Source organism: Pyrus communis, chromosome 7 (assembly GCF_963583255.1).
Source record: "Pyrus communis chromosome 7, drPyrComm1.1, whole genome shotgun sequence".
Lineage (NCBI taxonomy): Eukaryota > Viridiplantae > Streptophyta > Magnoliopsida > Rosales > Rosaceae > Pyrus > Pyrus communis.
Genome location: NC_084809.1, coordinates 12,090,707 through 12,105,688, shown reverse-complemented (window position 1 = coordinate 12,105,688; position 14,982 = coordinate 12,090,707). Strand labels below are relative to the sequence as shown.

The 14,982-nt window shown below is 36.5% G+C and overlaps 1 protein-coding gene and 1 long non-coding RNA gene across 6 annotated transcripts; both read right to left on the bottom strand.

The window, feature by feature from the left end:
- Positions 1-1,001: 1,001 nt before the first annotated feature.
- LOC137739531 (uncharacterized) lies at positions 1,002-6,583 on the bottom strand. Of its 5 annotated transcripts, none has more exons than XM_068479133.1 (9): positions 6,238-6,583; positions 5,618-5,780; positions 4,832-5,003; positions 4,273-4,328; positions 2,779-3,828; positions 2,490-2,624; positions 1,928-2,218; positions 1,760-1,816; positions 1,002-1,341 (listed from the first exon to the last, which is right to left on the bottom strand). In XM_068479133.1, exons 2-9 carry the CDS (start codon positions 5,744-5,746, stop codon positions 1,177-1,179), a joined length of 2,055 nt encoding a protein of 684 aa, XP_068335234.1. In that variant the 5' UTR covers positions 5,747-5,780; positions 6,238-6,583; the 3' UTR covers positions 1,002-1,176. The 5 variants fall into 5 exon arrangements, with proteins under 5 accessions (XP_068335234.1, XP_068335233.1, XP_068335232.1 ...); XM_068479132.1 differs by having other exon boundaries at positions 2,490-2,627; positions 5,618-5,787; positions 6,238-6,581; XM_068479131.1 differs by having other exon boundaries at positions 2,490-2,627; positions 6,238-6,580.
- Positions 6,584-9,458: 2,875 nt separating this feature from the next.
- LOC137741058 (uncharacterized) lies at positions 9,459-14,359 on the bottom strand. The gene is made up of 5 exons (XR_011069200.1): positions 14,217-14,359; positions 13,998-14,145; positions 13,188-13,358; positions 10,135-10,400; positions 9,459-10,060 (listed from the first exon to the last, which is right to left on the bottom strand). It is a non-coding gene; the product is annotated as an uncharacterized lncRNA (long non-coding RNA).
- Positions 14,360-14,982: the final 623 nt, after the last annotated feature.

Below are 14,982 nucleotides of genomic sequence, written 5' to 3'. Positions count from 1 at the left end.
TTTTTCCTCCTCATTTGTTTTTCCTCCTCATCGAACTTCGTATCTATCATATAATCCTAATGTGTTTTTACAACAAAGTTTTGTGCCATTTGGATTACTCATAAATTTCGTTCCTTATGTTTCAAATCCATCAACGTGATCTTACACTTTCATCCATATCGTACAGTTTCATCAAAATTTTGAACAATTAGCAGGAATGATCACTTTTTGACATTTAGTCACAGAAATGATCATTTTTAATAAAGATGACATATTAATTATATATCGACGACGCGACAATGACATAAAGACCACACAAAGATAATAGAATGAAACTTGTTCATTTCTGCAACTAAATGTCAAACAGTGACCATACATACCTATGGCAAGTATGTGAGACCCACAACATATCAACAGCGCTCAAGCTGTAATAATTAGTAGTTAGTAACTTCAAACAAAATCCTCTCTAGATCCTTTTGGCGAGGATCCGGAGGATTCATGAATCGTGTTCGTTCATCGTATATCGTACAGTCAATTTTTGTCAGATACTGTTTGTGTTTAATTTTAAATAAAAATATTTAAAATAATTTCTGACCACACGATGTACAACAAATGGACACGATTCACGAATCCTAGAATCCTCACAAAGAGGATCCGAATTCTAGTAACCTAATATGGCTAGTCTCTTTGGCTCACTCCACAAATTTAATTCCATGAGTGGAATAGTTCATTGTTTAGGTCCTAATTCAATATTTTCTTCACCCAACTCCCAAATCAGATAGCTTTAGCCATTTTTCGGTTCAAAAGGTAGTGTTAGCCTTTGGTTATTTGCCTATATAGTTTTATTATTTATTCACGACCTATTTATGAACCAAGATAATTATCGTCCATAACAAAGAAATAAAGGGTAATTAGTCACTTTAAACATGTTTGACATTCGGCTGATCAACCGGTAAGTGTACGCCGGTCGACTTGCCGTGCAAAAATTGATCAATTTTTAACATGAGGCATAAACCCTATCATAATAAATTAATAACTGAGAAAGAAATTGTGTTAGGAACTTAGGAGTCGGGGAATGTATCATAAACATGTTTAAGCCTACATCTCAGCAATCCCTCTGCAGCACATCAGCCATGTAACAAGTGAATGCCAGCAGAGGAAAGCGGTTACAGTCCAGCAGTATCCTTATATACAATGTTACAAGAAGCCTGGTCGCATTTGATGCACGCTTCGACTGCTAACAGTGGCCAGCTTGCTCGGCCCTAGATTTGGCGGTACCTGCACCTGCATCTCAGCAAGCTTTCTTACTTTTAACAAAATTGATGCCGGGATGGGTACTGAAGCATGTTTCCGGGAGTTTATCTGCACAATTCCCCACGGACAAACCAAGTTATGTCCGTACTCAAAAGAACATCCGGAGAGAAAATCAATGGCGTATAGTGTACTATATACATAGGCATATTTGATTCCTAGTACAGATGCCAAACATCAGTTTGCGAGTTACGATGAAGTAAACCACCATAGGGCAGCAGATTTTGCAGTAGATAATAAAAATTCAAATATGCCAGTTCAAGTTGTAAAATGCTATGGAGAAGTGATAAAAGTTCGAAAATTTTATTTACAGAATATTGGAATCTCTGGAAGATAATATTTGGATGCAATATTAGTATTTAAAGGCTGAGGAAAGAGTTCAAATAAAGCTTGCATTGGAAAGAGATGGGAAGTTCCACACTTCCCGTCTAACCAACTCATAAAAGAGAGGTAAGGGGAATGTACTCACTCCATCATCAGGAGGCGTTTGCGCAACGCTAGCTTTCAGCAGGTTTCTCCACTTGTCCTGCAAAATGACACACGTTTTCTCAGTGAAAAGTATTCACCATTTTTTTAGTATAACAAGATGCCAAATGAACTTGGTACCTTGAATACAAATTGTACAGAAAAAACATACCTTGAGATCAACAGAAGTGCGATATGAATACGATGCAAAGGAAAGCCTTTTGATCTCAGACCACCTCCCAGTGCCACACTTAGAGACACCCTCAACTAATTTTATAACCTCAACAAGAGTCCAAGCTCGATGGTGTTTCCTCCTCATTCCACCTTTCGCTGTGGGAATCTGGGCTGTACCATCATCTGAATTGTCCTCGGATGAATCTGTCTGTTTAATGCCCAAGTTCCTTCGCGGTTCGATTGTGCCCATTAGTGAGCGACGTTTGTCTTCCTCTGGCTCAGCAATACACTACATAGACAACCAATTAACATAACAAAAAAATTAGCATGCAAACCAATTGAAAGGTAATTCAGTATAGCACTCAAACAAAAGACAAACCATGATATTAAAAAAAAAAAAGTCATTACCCCCGTTAGTCCTCAATAATACAAAATACCAGTCCAAAACTAATAACCGGCTACACTAATGTTATCGACACATTATCAAATTCAAAAACACATGCCCATTACTCAATGTGAAGTAAGAATAATGGAATCCAGTTAAGCAAACTTGATCTTACCCGTGGTTTCATCCGTTCAGAAGCAGATCTGACTTTCAAGACTTTGTCTGCATGCTCACTCTCTGATACAGAACTACGCACACTAAAGGCCTCTTTTACAAGTTTAGCTGTCACACCCATTCCACTCATATCAAACTTCTACAAATAAAAAATCGAACGCATTCAGGTATTGTGTCGTACAGATGACTTATAGTGCTATATCATAATAGTAATTCCCATGCTTAAGAACAAAAACAAAAGAAATGATAAAGCAACTCGTATTGCCATATTATAAAAGGGTTTTACCTACCATAAGGGCCATAATATTTTTCCTTGGACGGCTTCTACGAACTCGAGAAACATAAGGAACCTGAACCCCAGATCCGCCAAGAGAATCCAACCTGGTGACAAACGTTCTCTCATTTGGAGGGACATTTGTCACACTTCCAAGAGGGTCCAACCTGGTGGCAATAGCTCTCTCATTTAAAGGGACATTTCCAAGAGGCCTACAAGAATTTGGAGATGTTTGTTGCTGTCCCGCACTTTTAACTGGACTAATCACTTTTGGGCTACAATCTTTTGATTCAACTTCAGAAAGCTCTTCAATATATCTCTTAGTGGGCTTTCGAATTCGTTTGGCAGCTCTCTGATCTGTGTGAAGGTCCTCACTTCCACAATCCAGTTCTGCACTAATGTTTACCAATCTCTTGCCTGAAACAGTGACATGATTTTCCATTTTGCTACTGTGGCTAGTTGGTGAAGTTTCATACCCAAGATTCTTTGCTTCACCATCTGACCCCTCAGTGAGCATACCATCTGCGTTCTGAATGCTATCATCTTTACCCTTGTTCACCAATTTGTTATCTACAATAGTGAAAGTTGTTGTTGAAACATCACAAGAGTTAGTCAACGCCATTGTGATCCTCCTCTTAAGCCATAACTTGTCCTTAACAGTAGTTTCTCTCCCAAAAGTTGCCCGAAATAATTCATGAAGTTCTCTAATTGATAGGTTGTCCAAGCATATCTCCCCCTTTAGTGTATTAATATCAGGCTTTGGACCAGTGCAGATGACAGAAGCTGATGACCCACTTTCTATTGGTCCATCCAGCGGTTGTTTTGAGCACTCCCCAATTCTCCCAGATTCATTAATATGGCTTCCATCTGGACTTAGTGATGAAGAAGGAACAATATCCTGCAAAGGAATTTCAGATTGCAGCCTCTCATCAATAGCAGGTAATTTATCATGCTGATCAGAACACTGGATGTCTACATTCATAAAAGCAGAAGAATGATCAGGAGATCCACATGCTAAGCGGAGCCTCTCTTCCTGTTTGACCTTTTGCAACATCTCCTCAATGTACTACAAAGAGATTTTAGAGGCCGAGAAGGATCCAAGACGATTAATAACTAGATATGCTAAAATTGTACACATACTTCTAGAGATGCAAGAAAAAGAAGAATTGAAAGAAACTATCTATAAGTTTATGAAATGAACAATCAAGCCAGTTGATAAAGAAATATGCCACTAACACATAATACAGACGATAAATTTCAAGATCAAGAAATTCCTTTCTACAAGATTAAAATGCATAGCAGCTAGGAAATATAACTGATGTACAAGGGGTATCTGTAAACATATCCAAGCACTTGAATCAATTTATTAAAAAGACATAAAGATAAAGTTATCCAAAAGAAATATGCTATTCAGAACAGTCATAGCAGGCCATATGTTTATGCAAGATAGTATTCGACCATCTGATTCTACAACAGGAGGAAATTTTATCCAGAGAAAGCAAGTCAATACCTCAAGCCGTGCACTTAATTTCACATCAGCTTCTGTGTTCTCTGAATGTGAGACACCTGGAAATGTATTGCTCTGTGAGAGATGAAAACCATTACAGAACCAACACCATAAGATATAAAAATAGAATGTCTTCAAATAATTTAACAAACCAAGTTCTACACCTAGTTTCTCACAAAGTCATTTTTCATTGAAACAATACTTCACTAAGTCAGGGAAACAAGAGGTATGCAAAACATATCTTGAATATAACTGAAAGTACCCAAAAAGTAGTCACTTTGGTGTTGAATATAAATGAACTCCAAAGCCATTGAGGAGAAAAAGTAAGTTGGAATAAGATTTGTCAAACTAATTTTGAGAATTGAGATTTGAGATGCGCATGTAACTTGAATGATTCAATACAAAAATATGAATAGATAAAAATCAGATTCCAATAGTCATTATATACAGAAGTTATAGCTTAAGGTTCCAAATTGCATGCCCTTAAAGTTACTACGTAAAATGATCCATAATGATACAGATGGAAATGAAATAATTAGTCACAACAATAAATCAAATAGACCTTCTGAGCTTTCTTTCTGAGGTTTCCCAGAGGAAGACTCTTCGTTGGAAATGCACCGACCATTTCCAGCCTCTGTAATAACAGGTAATTCAACCGTCTCATCAACAAGAAAATCCTCAACTTCCATTACTTCATCATCTGTTGCTGGCACTAATCTCCCATCACCTTCAACCTGGAATCAAATAAGACGTTATGAATCTAAAGAATACAAAATAAATGGCAATGAAATTTTCGAACTTGAAGTAACAAGTCCATAGTTGTAACTGCAGTGCAATTTTAAATTTCCCCCTTAAAGCATTATGGAAAACCTGTCACCAAACCAAAAGCTGGCCTCTCATTTAATCCAAGTATAAACCTTGAATTTAGAATTGGTGACAAACTAAATCCCCAAAATCAAAGCTTTAGAGAAAGAACACATCAAATTGTAATGCTCAAGCTTCAATTCGTATCTACTATTATTTTCTAAAATCTGATTCGCCCAGAAGGCAGGCAGCAGCCTGGCTGATTCTAATTGTAATCATTAATTGATGGCTTGACTGCTTCTAATTGTAATTTATGAATAAAATAACTGTTAAAAATCTCTTGATCGATATACAGTCCTTTATAGGCTCTAAAGCAGTATCATGAACGCCCATTACCCAAGCCTATCAAGTTATCATGTTTCTGTACAAATTTGAAAGTCAAACCAATCATAAGGAATGTTCAAACACTTACACTCCAATTTTATGTGCACAAAACTACTAGCACCTACAGAATAGTTGAACTTTTAATGCAAATGAAACATACCCGAACGAGCTTGTATACAACAGGATCGGCAATCTGCTTTGGCGAAGACAAAGAAGAGCTACTTTTCTCAACCCTACTCTCCTCACACATCCCTTCATCATTCCCCTCAACACCGACCACTGTTTCCATGGAAAATCCACCACATGCAACTCAAATACACAAACTGATACCTCAAAACCAAATAAACAAAAACAAAAAACAAAGTTAACTTTTAAAAATTTCAAAGGTAATAAAAATAAGATCTTATCCACTAAAATATAAATGCACCCAGAATTCAAAACAAATAAACAAAATTCTCCGATTCAAATACTCAAACCTGCAATTCAAAATTCAAAATTTTCGAAAACCGAAAAGAAAACAGCAAAAACGAAATTAACACTATATCAAACTGCATTTCCTCCAAAGACTGCAAATTTCCAATCGCAATTACATAAAACTACATTTCTAGTGAGAGAAAAGCACCATTTCAGGCAAAATTGCTAAGTAATTCAAATGATATCACACTAAAAGCTGAAAATTTACATGCAGAAGTACCGAAACACTAGAAATTGTTCAAAATTTTCACATTCGGAGCAAACTTGAATAGCAGATGAAGCGAAATTAAGTAGGACGGGGCTCACCATAGGACTGTGAGAATGAGGAGCGAGTTGACTCAGTCCTTGCGAGTGTAAAATTGCAAGGATATCGACCGATTCGAAGCGCGCCGGGCACTGAGTTGGGAAGAAGACGAGTCGTTTTCTGAGAGAAAGCTTGTGCGGGAAGCTTTGAGGAAAGGGAAAACAATCAGATTGTTCTTCTGGTGCACTGCGCCCGTCTGTGTGCGCTTCTGCTTTTTTGGCTCGCTTTTTTAGTACGCTGTGAACATAATGTCGTACGGTAGCGGACTCCAAACACTACTTCCAATGCAGTTCACAATTGGACTTGGCGTCCGGGTCTCTTTAAATTTTTTGTTTTTTTTTAATTTATTTTTCTTTTTGAGTAGTTTTTTTTTTTTTTTTTTGCTTAAATGTCAAAATGATCTTGGTATTCTTCTTATTGCGTCAATTAGTCTTTGTGTTTTAAATTGCCCAATTTAGTTATCATGTTTATTTCCGCTAGTCAATTAATGATCACATAGGGAAATATTAATGGCACTCCAAAAATTTTATATACACTCCTCACAATTGTATTTATCTTTCCAAATATAGAAAGTTTGGAGTGTAGAATGAGATTTTTGGAATGCTAATAACAATTCCTTCCAATTTATTTATAACAGTATCTATTTGATTTACAAATTTGAAAATGATAAAAGTAAAAATTAGATGAAAAATTACTCTACCCCTACTCCCGAACATTCTCCCTAACGTTCTCCTCTCCCATTTTGCATCCCCCCCCCCCCACCTGCCCTTTATCACAACCTTAAATAATTTTCAGATTGAAAGTTTTATCCTTTATATATGTTATTTCTCATTAATTTGCATATTTATGTAAATTTAAATTTAAATAAAGAGAGTGTAATATATGGTTCTTTCAATTGCGATTAGTTTCTCGATTGATTACATAGTCCAAAATGAGGTGGTTGGTACATAGTTGAAAATGAGGTGGTCGGTATTATTTTTCTTGGGACTACGATGATGGAACTCGTACAGTAACAAGTGAGGTCGAGGTGGACCTAAAGATGCATTCATTGAGTTGCGCGTGTGGCTAGGGTTTGGGTTTGCGTCAAGGACAATGCGGATGGCATGGTGGGCTTGCTTAAAAAAAAATCACTTTGAAATTATATTTCTTTCTATTTTAATTAAAACATATTTTTCTATAATCGGTTATATTATTTTGATGAATTTTTAACAGAGATTGAATGAAATGTCTTTAATTGGCTAACAGAGATAAACACGAGGATTAAATTTGTCAAATTGAAAATACAGGACTAAATTAGCCAAATGACTATAATACATGGACCATTTGAGGCTTTTTTTTTTTTTTTTTTTTTTTTTTTTTGGTTATTGGGTTCAAATTACATATTCATCAGTGGCGATTCTTGACAAAACTATCACAACACGGCAACAAAAATTAAACGACAAAAAAATTAGTTGGTTAATACCTACCGTTGATAAGAACACAAGTGTAAATGCAATATTGAGTGGTTTAGACTAACTGTTACTTGGTTAGAATATGAGTGTGACTCAATTAGTAAGGTCATCTCCAACCGACCCAGCCAAATGGTCATAGGGCTAAAAATAGTTTGAAATGACGCAAAACAGTCTCTAACCGAGGGTTAGGCCAAAGGGCTTATGGGCTCCATCAGGCCAAAAATATGAAATCAGGCCAATCGGTTGGCCCATTCTAGCCAGCCAGCCCAGGGCGCCCCAAAAATCTGAATTGCAACGGCTACCTAGCATCAGCATGACGCCAGGTTAATGTTGCATTTAATTTTTTTTTTTTTTTGGGACGAATTTAAAAAAAAAAATTCTAATTTTTTCCCCTATAAATACCTAAGTCATTCTTACACCATTTTTCACATAATTTTCACCAATTCCAACCGAATGATGGCCAAATGGCTCCCTTTAGCTGTAGAGCCTTGCAAGAAATTAATATTTTAATAAACAGTGTCAAACCATATCTTATACCATCTCCAATCAAAAAGGTCAAAGGGCCATAGGCCAAACATAGCCCTTTGACAAAAAACCATCCCCAGCCTAGAGGGCCAAAGAGTCATATGCCAAACATAATTTATTATTTTAATTGAATTAATATGGTTACTTAAATTAAACTATCATATTAAAATAAGGTTTTCAGACATATTTTGAGTCTCACTTGTCCCAAATAAATAAGCATCCGGATTTCTTATCTTTATATAATCTTAATACGTTTTATTTTGTTTAATGTCATTTAAGTTTCATGTTGTTCAAGTTTGACTAACTCCCCCAAGTAGTACTAGGGTGGAGATTGTGTTGTTTAATTTAAAGAGTACAACGTAAATATTAAAAACTACAACTTCAATCTAAGATTTTTGGTGATGGAATGGTGTATGAATGACTTAGGTATTTATAGGAAAACAAATTTGAATTTTTTTGTTTGAAAAAAAATTTGTCCCAAAAGAAAAAAAAAAAAAAATCAAATGCAACAGTAACCTGGCATAGCATGACATCAACTAGCCATTGCTAGCTGGCATCATGCTAACGCTAGGTAGCCGTTTTCAAATATTTGGGTCGATTGGGGCTGGTTGGATGGCTAGAATAGGCCAGCCGATTGGCCTGATTTCAAATTTTTTGCCTAGTGGGGCCCGCAAGCCATTTGCCCTAGTCTTCGGTTGGAGACCGTTTTCGTGTTATTTCAAGCTATTTTTAGCCCTATGACCCTTTGGCCGGTTCGGTTGGAGATGACCTTAATCTCATGGTGATAGGGTAGTTGAAAGATAGGTCATGTGGTAAAAAATTAGGATTTTAAGCCCCTCTGATGAAGTATGTTAGGAATTATGCCCAAAACCATCAACTCTTAATTAATTATTAACATATGAACCGCACATATTAGGCTAAACCGAAACTTTCCGTTAATTGTTAGCACGTGAGACTTAAAATGTGAGGCTGACTTTATCTTTTTAGTTACACATGTGAGCCTCATGTGTTTAACAATTAATACAGAGTTGACGAAATTTTCAATTCTGGGCTTAAATCCTAACATCTTTCACCATATGAGCTTAAATTCTAATTTTTTTACCACATGAACTATTAACCCAATTAAGCCCAAGCAATATTCCTATTCAAAACTATAGGAAGAGGACACTTAGTACTAGTCTACTAGTATTCCTCTTCACTTGTAAATGAGAGGTCTTAGATATAATTCTCATCAAATACAAATTTGAACCACATTATTATTAGCCTATTGTGAAACTTAACCCACCTGAATCTTCCTCTTAAAAGGAGGTTCTTAAGTTCACGACTCCCAACCCCCATTAATCAAAAAGAAAAAGAATTCTCTTTGAATTGTAACCATAAGAGTAAATATGCATCAAAGGCAATCCAAAAAAGGGGCAAGAGAGAGAGAGAAATAAGCGTTAAAGAACACAAATCGGGAGGACATAAACGCGGGTAACATACAGAGCTTGAGTTGCTTTTTATATTTGCTGGCTAAGAAAATTACAATTCTAAACACATAATCTCATTTCTCATATTCCAGTCGGGTGCTAACAGGCATCCAACTAGAAATGAGATTATGCGGAATATGAGAAATTAGTATATTGACAAAAAAAAAAAGAAAAAGGACTGAGCATGCGGAAAAACAACTCTAACCAGCGACAAGGGCAACTGGTATTTCAGACTTTCAGTTGCCACAACTGGGGGCCTGATCTGATGTAGTCTTCTTTGGGTTGGTGGATGGTGACCAGATCAGGTAGGGGTGTTTTGGGGCCTTGCTTACCCTTGGGATCCCAATCAAGCGTGATTTGACCTTAATCCCAAGAACACCCTGAAAAATGGATATACGGAAAATAAGTAAAGATAACGAAAGCACATAAAAGCCAGAATGGTGGAGGAGCTAACCTGTCTAAGAAGCACATGCGGCACAGCAGCATCGATATATATTCCTTAACAGGCTGGCCAGAGGATATCATGTATCCATCCTTGAATTTCATATACTTGGCACACTGAGCCCTGAGTTTGCCACTAACCATGACCCACATGTTGTATAGTAGAAAAATTCATTCTACTATGTTGGTGCATCCTAATAAGGTCAAGTGGAAAGAAACAGCTTTCGTTCACACCTCGCATCCCTCTGCAGCACTTTCCATGACAAATCTACGAACGCCCTAACAAAAAAGAAGGTAGAGGAATGATCAATAGAAGTCAACAAACCCATATACCTAGGTAATAACTAAATCATAATGGTTGTGCAAAAACAGATCTGTACAAGCCTAATTATGGCATAAACCAAGCAACACGGAACAAGGAAACAGTGTATTGGTCAATCCCAACAGTGCAGGTGAATGTCATAGGGACTATGGTTCTGAAAAGAACAGTACGAATTGATTAACTCAGGATTGAAATTAAGGAACTTCAACGAAAAGCTTCCGGTACTGTTCACTTTAACGAAAAACCATATTTTTACACTAAAAAGTCAATCCCGATACTATTCACTTTACCCTTTATTTTGTCATTTTCTTTAAAACTCAAAGTTTCCAAGCCCTTTTCATTAGTTTTCCCAAACTTCAATTCGTAATGCGTGTTTAATTAATTGATTCCCTCAAGCACGCTGACAATTAATGACTATATTAGGATTGGTTTTTAACCCAAAATAAAAAGTATATTAGGATTATATAATACAGGAATGCTAAGAAATGTAGGAGTTCCCGAACTCCAAGAACTATTAACAGTTCAAACAGACTAACAAAACTCCAAACATATAATGTAAGCATTCTTGAGGATCCTCTTAACCCATTATTGTATTGTAGGTAGGGAAAATGTAAAAGAATGCTAATAAATTTGACAAGATATTGGGCATGAAATTGACAATTGTATTTTCCTTTTGCAAGACTAACCTATATCCCAAAATAAATAGATGTTAACAGCTTAACGGGTTCTCTCACAACAGTGGGCTTGGATTTTGCAAAAAGTGATAAGTCAACTTAAATAGGTGGATCATGGATACTGAACTCAGATATTTAAACTTACAATTAGCATGTAAAACATTGGCCACTACAGCTTAAGGTTTGAAGCTGCCAAGTAACATTTCATGCTGATGTTCAAGGACTAGTATATTAGCTTTGGAAAACACAGGAATGTTATGAAATGTAGGAGTTCCCGAACTCCAAGAACTATTAACAGTTCAAACAGACTAACAAAACTCCAAACTGCAATTTAAGCATCCAAAGGGTCCTCTTGACCCATTATTATGAGTAAAGGGAGATAAAATCTGAATGCTATAGCTATTAATAATACCATCTAGAAACAGTAGACATGTGAAATTGTTTTCTATAGAAAGAAATCATCTTTGTTGCGTGGATGTACAAACTGTACTTAATTAATTGCAGATGTACACACATAATTATTTGTACTAAAAATTCGCGAGTAAAACATAGTTGCAGTCTACGGAGTAAAACTTTTGTTATTATAGATTAATGCTAATAGATTCCCATGAATATATACAAGTGTACAATTTCAGGAAGCAATTTGATAGTTCATAGAGATAATGCATAAGATATAATGATATGTTGGATACTAAGAAATTTGACACTTATCATCCCAACAGGAGTAACATTTATGTAATGCTCAATCATGTTTGAAACTCAATTAGTCGTAAATGTTTGTACTTCATTTATTTCCCTCAATCACAGTGATGTTCAATGACTGGCAGTTTAGGTTTGGATGACACATAAATGTTATGAAATGTAGGAGTTCCCGAACTCCAAGAACTATTAACAGTTCAAACAGACTAACAAAACTCCAACCTGTAATGTAAGCATTCTTAAGGATCCTCTGAACCCATTATTGTGAGTAAAGGAGATATATTATTGAATGCTAAAGCTAAGAAAATTGATATGTACAAGTGTGTGTATGTGTGTGCGCGCATGCGCGCAAGTTTGAATTTGTTCATGTGCATTTGCAGGTGATACAATAAATGTAGAAAGAAATCGTATAAAATATAATGAGATGATGGAGGTCACATCCCCAACAATAAAAATCTCAAATGGAGCGGTACCTATGTGACAATAATTAGTGAAATGCTTTTTCTTAATTTCGTTCCCTTAGTCAAACTGAGGTTCACTAACTAGTATATTAGATGCGGAAACACAGGAATGGTATGAAATGTAGGAGTTCCCGAACTCCAAGAACTATTAACAGTTCAAACAGACTAACAAAACTCCAACCTGTAATATAAGCATTCTTAAGGATCCTCTTAACCCATTATTGTGAGTAAAGAGAGATATATTATTGAATGCTAACACTAATAAAACTGATATGTATGAGTGTGTGAGTGTGTGAGTTTGTGTGTGTGTGTGTGCGCGCGCACGCGCATGTGCTTGTGTGTGCACGCCCATGTGTGCAAGTTTGAGTTTGTGTACGCGCATGTGCTTGTGTGTGCACGCTCATGTGTGCAAGTTTGAGTTTGTGTATGTGCATGTGATACAATAAATATAGATTAGAAAGAAACCGCATAAGATATAATGAGATGATGGAGGTCACATCCCCAACAATAAAAATCTCAACAGGAGCAGCACCTATGCGACAATAATTAGTGAAACGGTTTTTCTTAATTTCATTCCCTTAGTCAAATTGAGGTTCACTGACTAGTATATTAGATGCAGAAACAAAGGAATTTTATGAAATGTAGGAGTTCCCGAACTCCAAGAACTATTAACAGTTCAAACAGACTAACAAAACTCCAACCTGCAATGTAAGCATTCTTTAGGATCCTCTTAACCCATTATTGTGGGTAAAAGGAGTTAAAAACAGAACGCTATTAAGCTGACATCTGTTAGAAAGAGTATTGGAAACCATTCCTTTTACCCAGACTAAGGTTTATAAAGCATCTCAAAACCAATAGTCATACAGCATTGTACCAATAGGTAAAGAGATCAAGTCAGTTTTCAGCATACCTCCGGATAGCAAACCCTCCTAGAAGCTTGTAACCCAAAGACTCTGCCTGAGCGACGGCACAGAGCCCTCGGTTGTTGACTTTCTCTGCTTAAATATCAACACTGTTCTCGAAAACTTAAAACGCTTCTGAACAACAGATGTCAGTTCTCTACTTCTTCTTCCCTTCTCACCTAAACCCATCAACAAAAAAGTCTAATCAGGAAACACAAACTTATCAACTCATGTTATAAGCTAAATCAGGAAACCATTTTTTCCCCAAAACTCTCTATAAGTAGAAGAATGCCTCATCTATACCGAACCTATTGCGCTGTAATCTTCCTTTTAAGAAGAAACAGATTCTATTGCAATATCTATAGTAAAGAATTCAATTCCGAAACAACTGAGTTATCGTGAAATCTTCACTGCACTTAATAAGGTCCACATATTTCTTTCTTAAATAATCTCATCCTACGAAATTATTAACACTGAATCTTCACATTGTCTTATGAATTGCGCATAAGATCAATAATTGAACTTCGGGGTCATTTCCGAAGCCTTATCATCAAGTAGATAAGCATATCAGTAACCAAATCAATTCGATTTTTAAACTTAATAATTAATCTCAACATTGAAAAAATGGACACACTTTTTACCCAAAAAAATAAAAATGCAAACACTAGTATCAGCCTTGATCTTCCATTTTCTCAAGGACCTAGCCAACAAAATATTAAAAAGATCAAAGTTACTAACTTTCAGCTAATTGCGTAGCGTAAATCTACATAAAATCTCAAATTCAACCAAAAATTAAAAAAAAAAAATCAATGTCATACCGAGAACGTTTTGAGTCCAAGTGGCTCTGACGAAGATCTCGGTCCACACCGGCGTAACCCTAACTTCAACGCCGGAGTAGCCATCCTACGCCGGCTCTCTGGTCAGCACCTCGTTCGGCTCCGCGAACAACACTCCGTTGGCCACAAACTGCCATACCCAAATGAAATTAGACAACAAATCGTATTCTTTCAAAGGGTGGAAATCGTCGGAAAATTTACATTAGGGCGTGGAAACCGTATTCTTTCAAAGGTGGGACCTTTAGCCGCCATGGTTGGTCGGCGCCGCTTTTTGGGACGTTCAGTGAATTAAAAGATCAAAAAAAAAAAAAACCCCTTTGCTGCTGCTGCTTTGCAGCTTCTGTTAGTTGCTTTATTTGAATTGGGAAACCCTAGAAAGTTGAAGGATTATAAAGGAGGGTAAGGGGTGATCTGACCGTTGATACTATGAACGTTCGAGATTAAACCTTTAAGTGCATCTCCCGAAGACTCGGCATATCCGCAGGGTGGACAAGGTCCGGTTCAGTCCGATTCACTCCTCAAATCGAAATTGGAGCCATAATAAAGTTACGGTTGAGTCCAATTTGATTCATGTGAACATGACCACAAAAAGAAATCAAATCAATTGAATTGGTCCGGTCGGGTTTGAAGTAAGGGTGGACATTTAAATTGGTGAATCAAACTGGATCAAATAGAGAAAAATAAAAATGATCGGTTTTGCTTTGAATCAATTTGATTCTTGTTTTTTTTTTTTTGGTTAAAAGGGAAATTTTATAGGCCCAACATACACTTATAAACAAACAAAAAAGGCTTAAAACAAAAGTAAAGCAAAAAAAGAACCCAACAACAGTAAGACCCAAAAAAACAGCACAGCTTCAGCTTTCACCAGAAGCATCCATGTCAATCTCCACCACCATAAACAATTTCCAGTTCATCGCCCGATTCCCTATTCACCGTTGAGTATCGCCTTCGCAGACGCCACCTCCAA

Coding starts and splice junctions, on each gene's coding strand:
- LOC137739531 (XM_068479132.1), bottom strand. CDS start 5,746: ATGGAAACAGTGGTCGGTGTTGAGGGGAATGATGAAGGGATGTGTGAG. Junction 2,628..2,778: donor AAAATATTATGGCCCTTATG/GTAGGTAAAACC, acceptor TTTTATTTGTAG/AAGTTTGATATGAGTGGAAT. Junction 2,219..2,489: donor CTGAACGGATGAAACCACGG/GTAAGATCAAGT, acceptor TTGTCTATGTAG/TGTATTGCTGAGCCAGAGGA.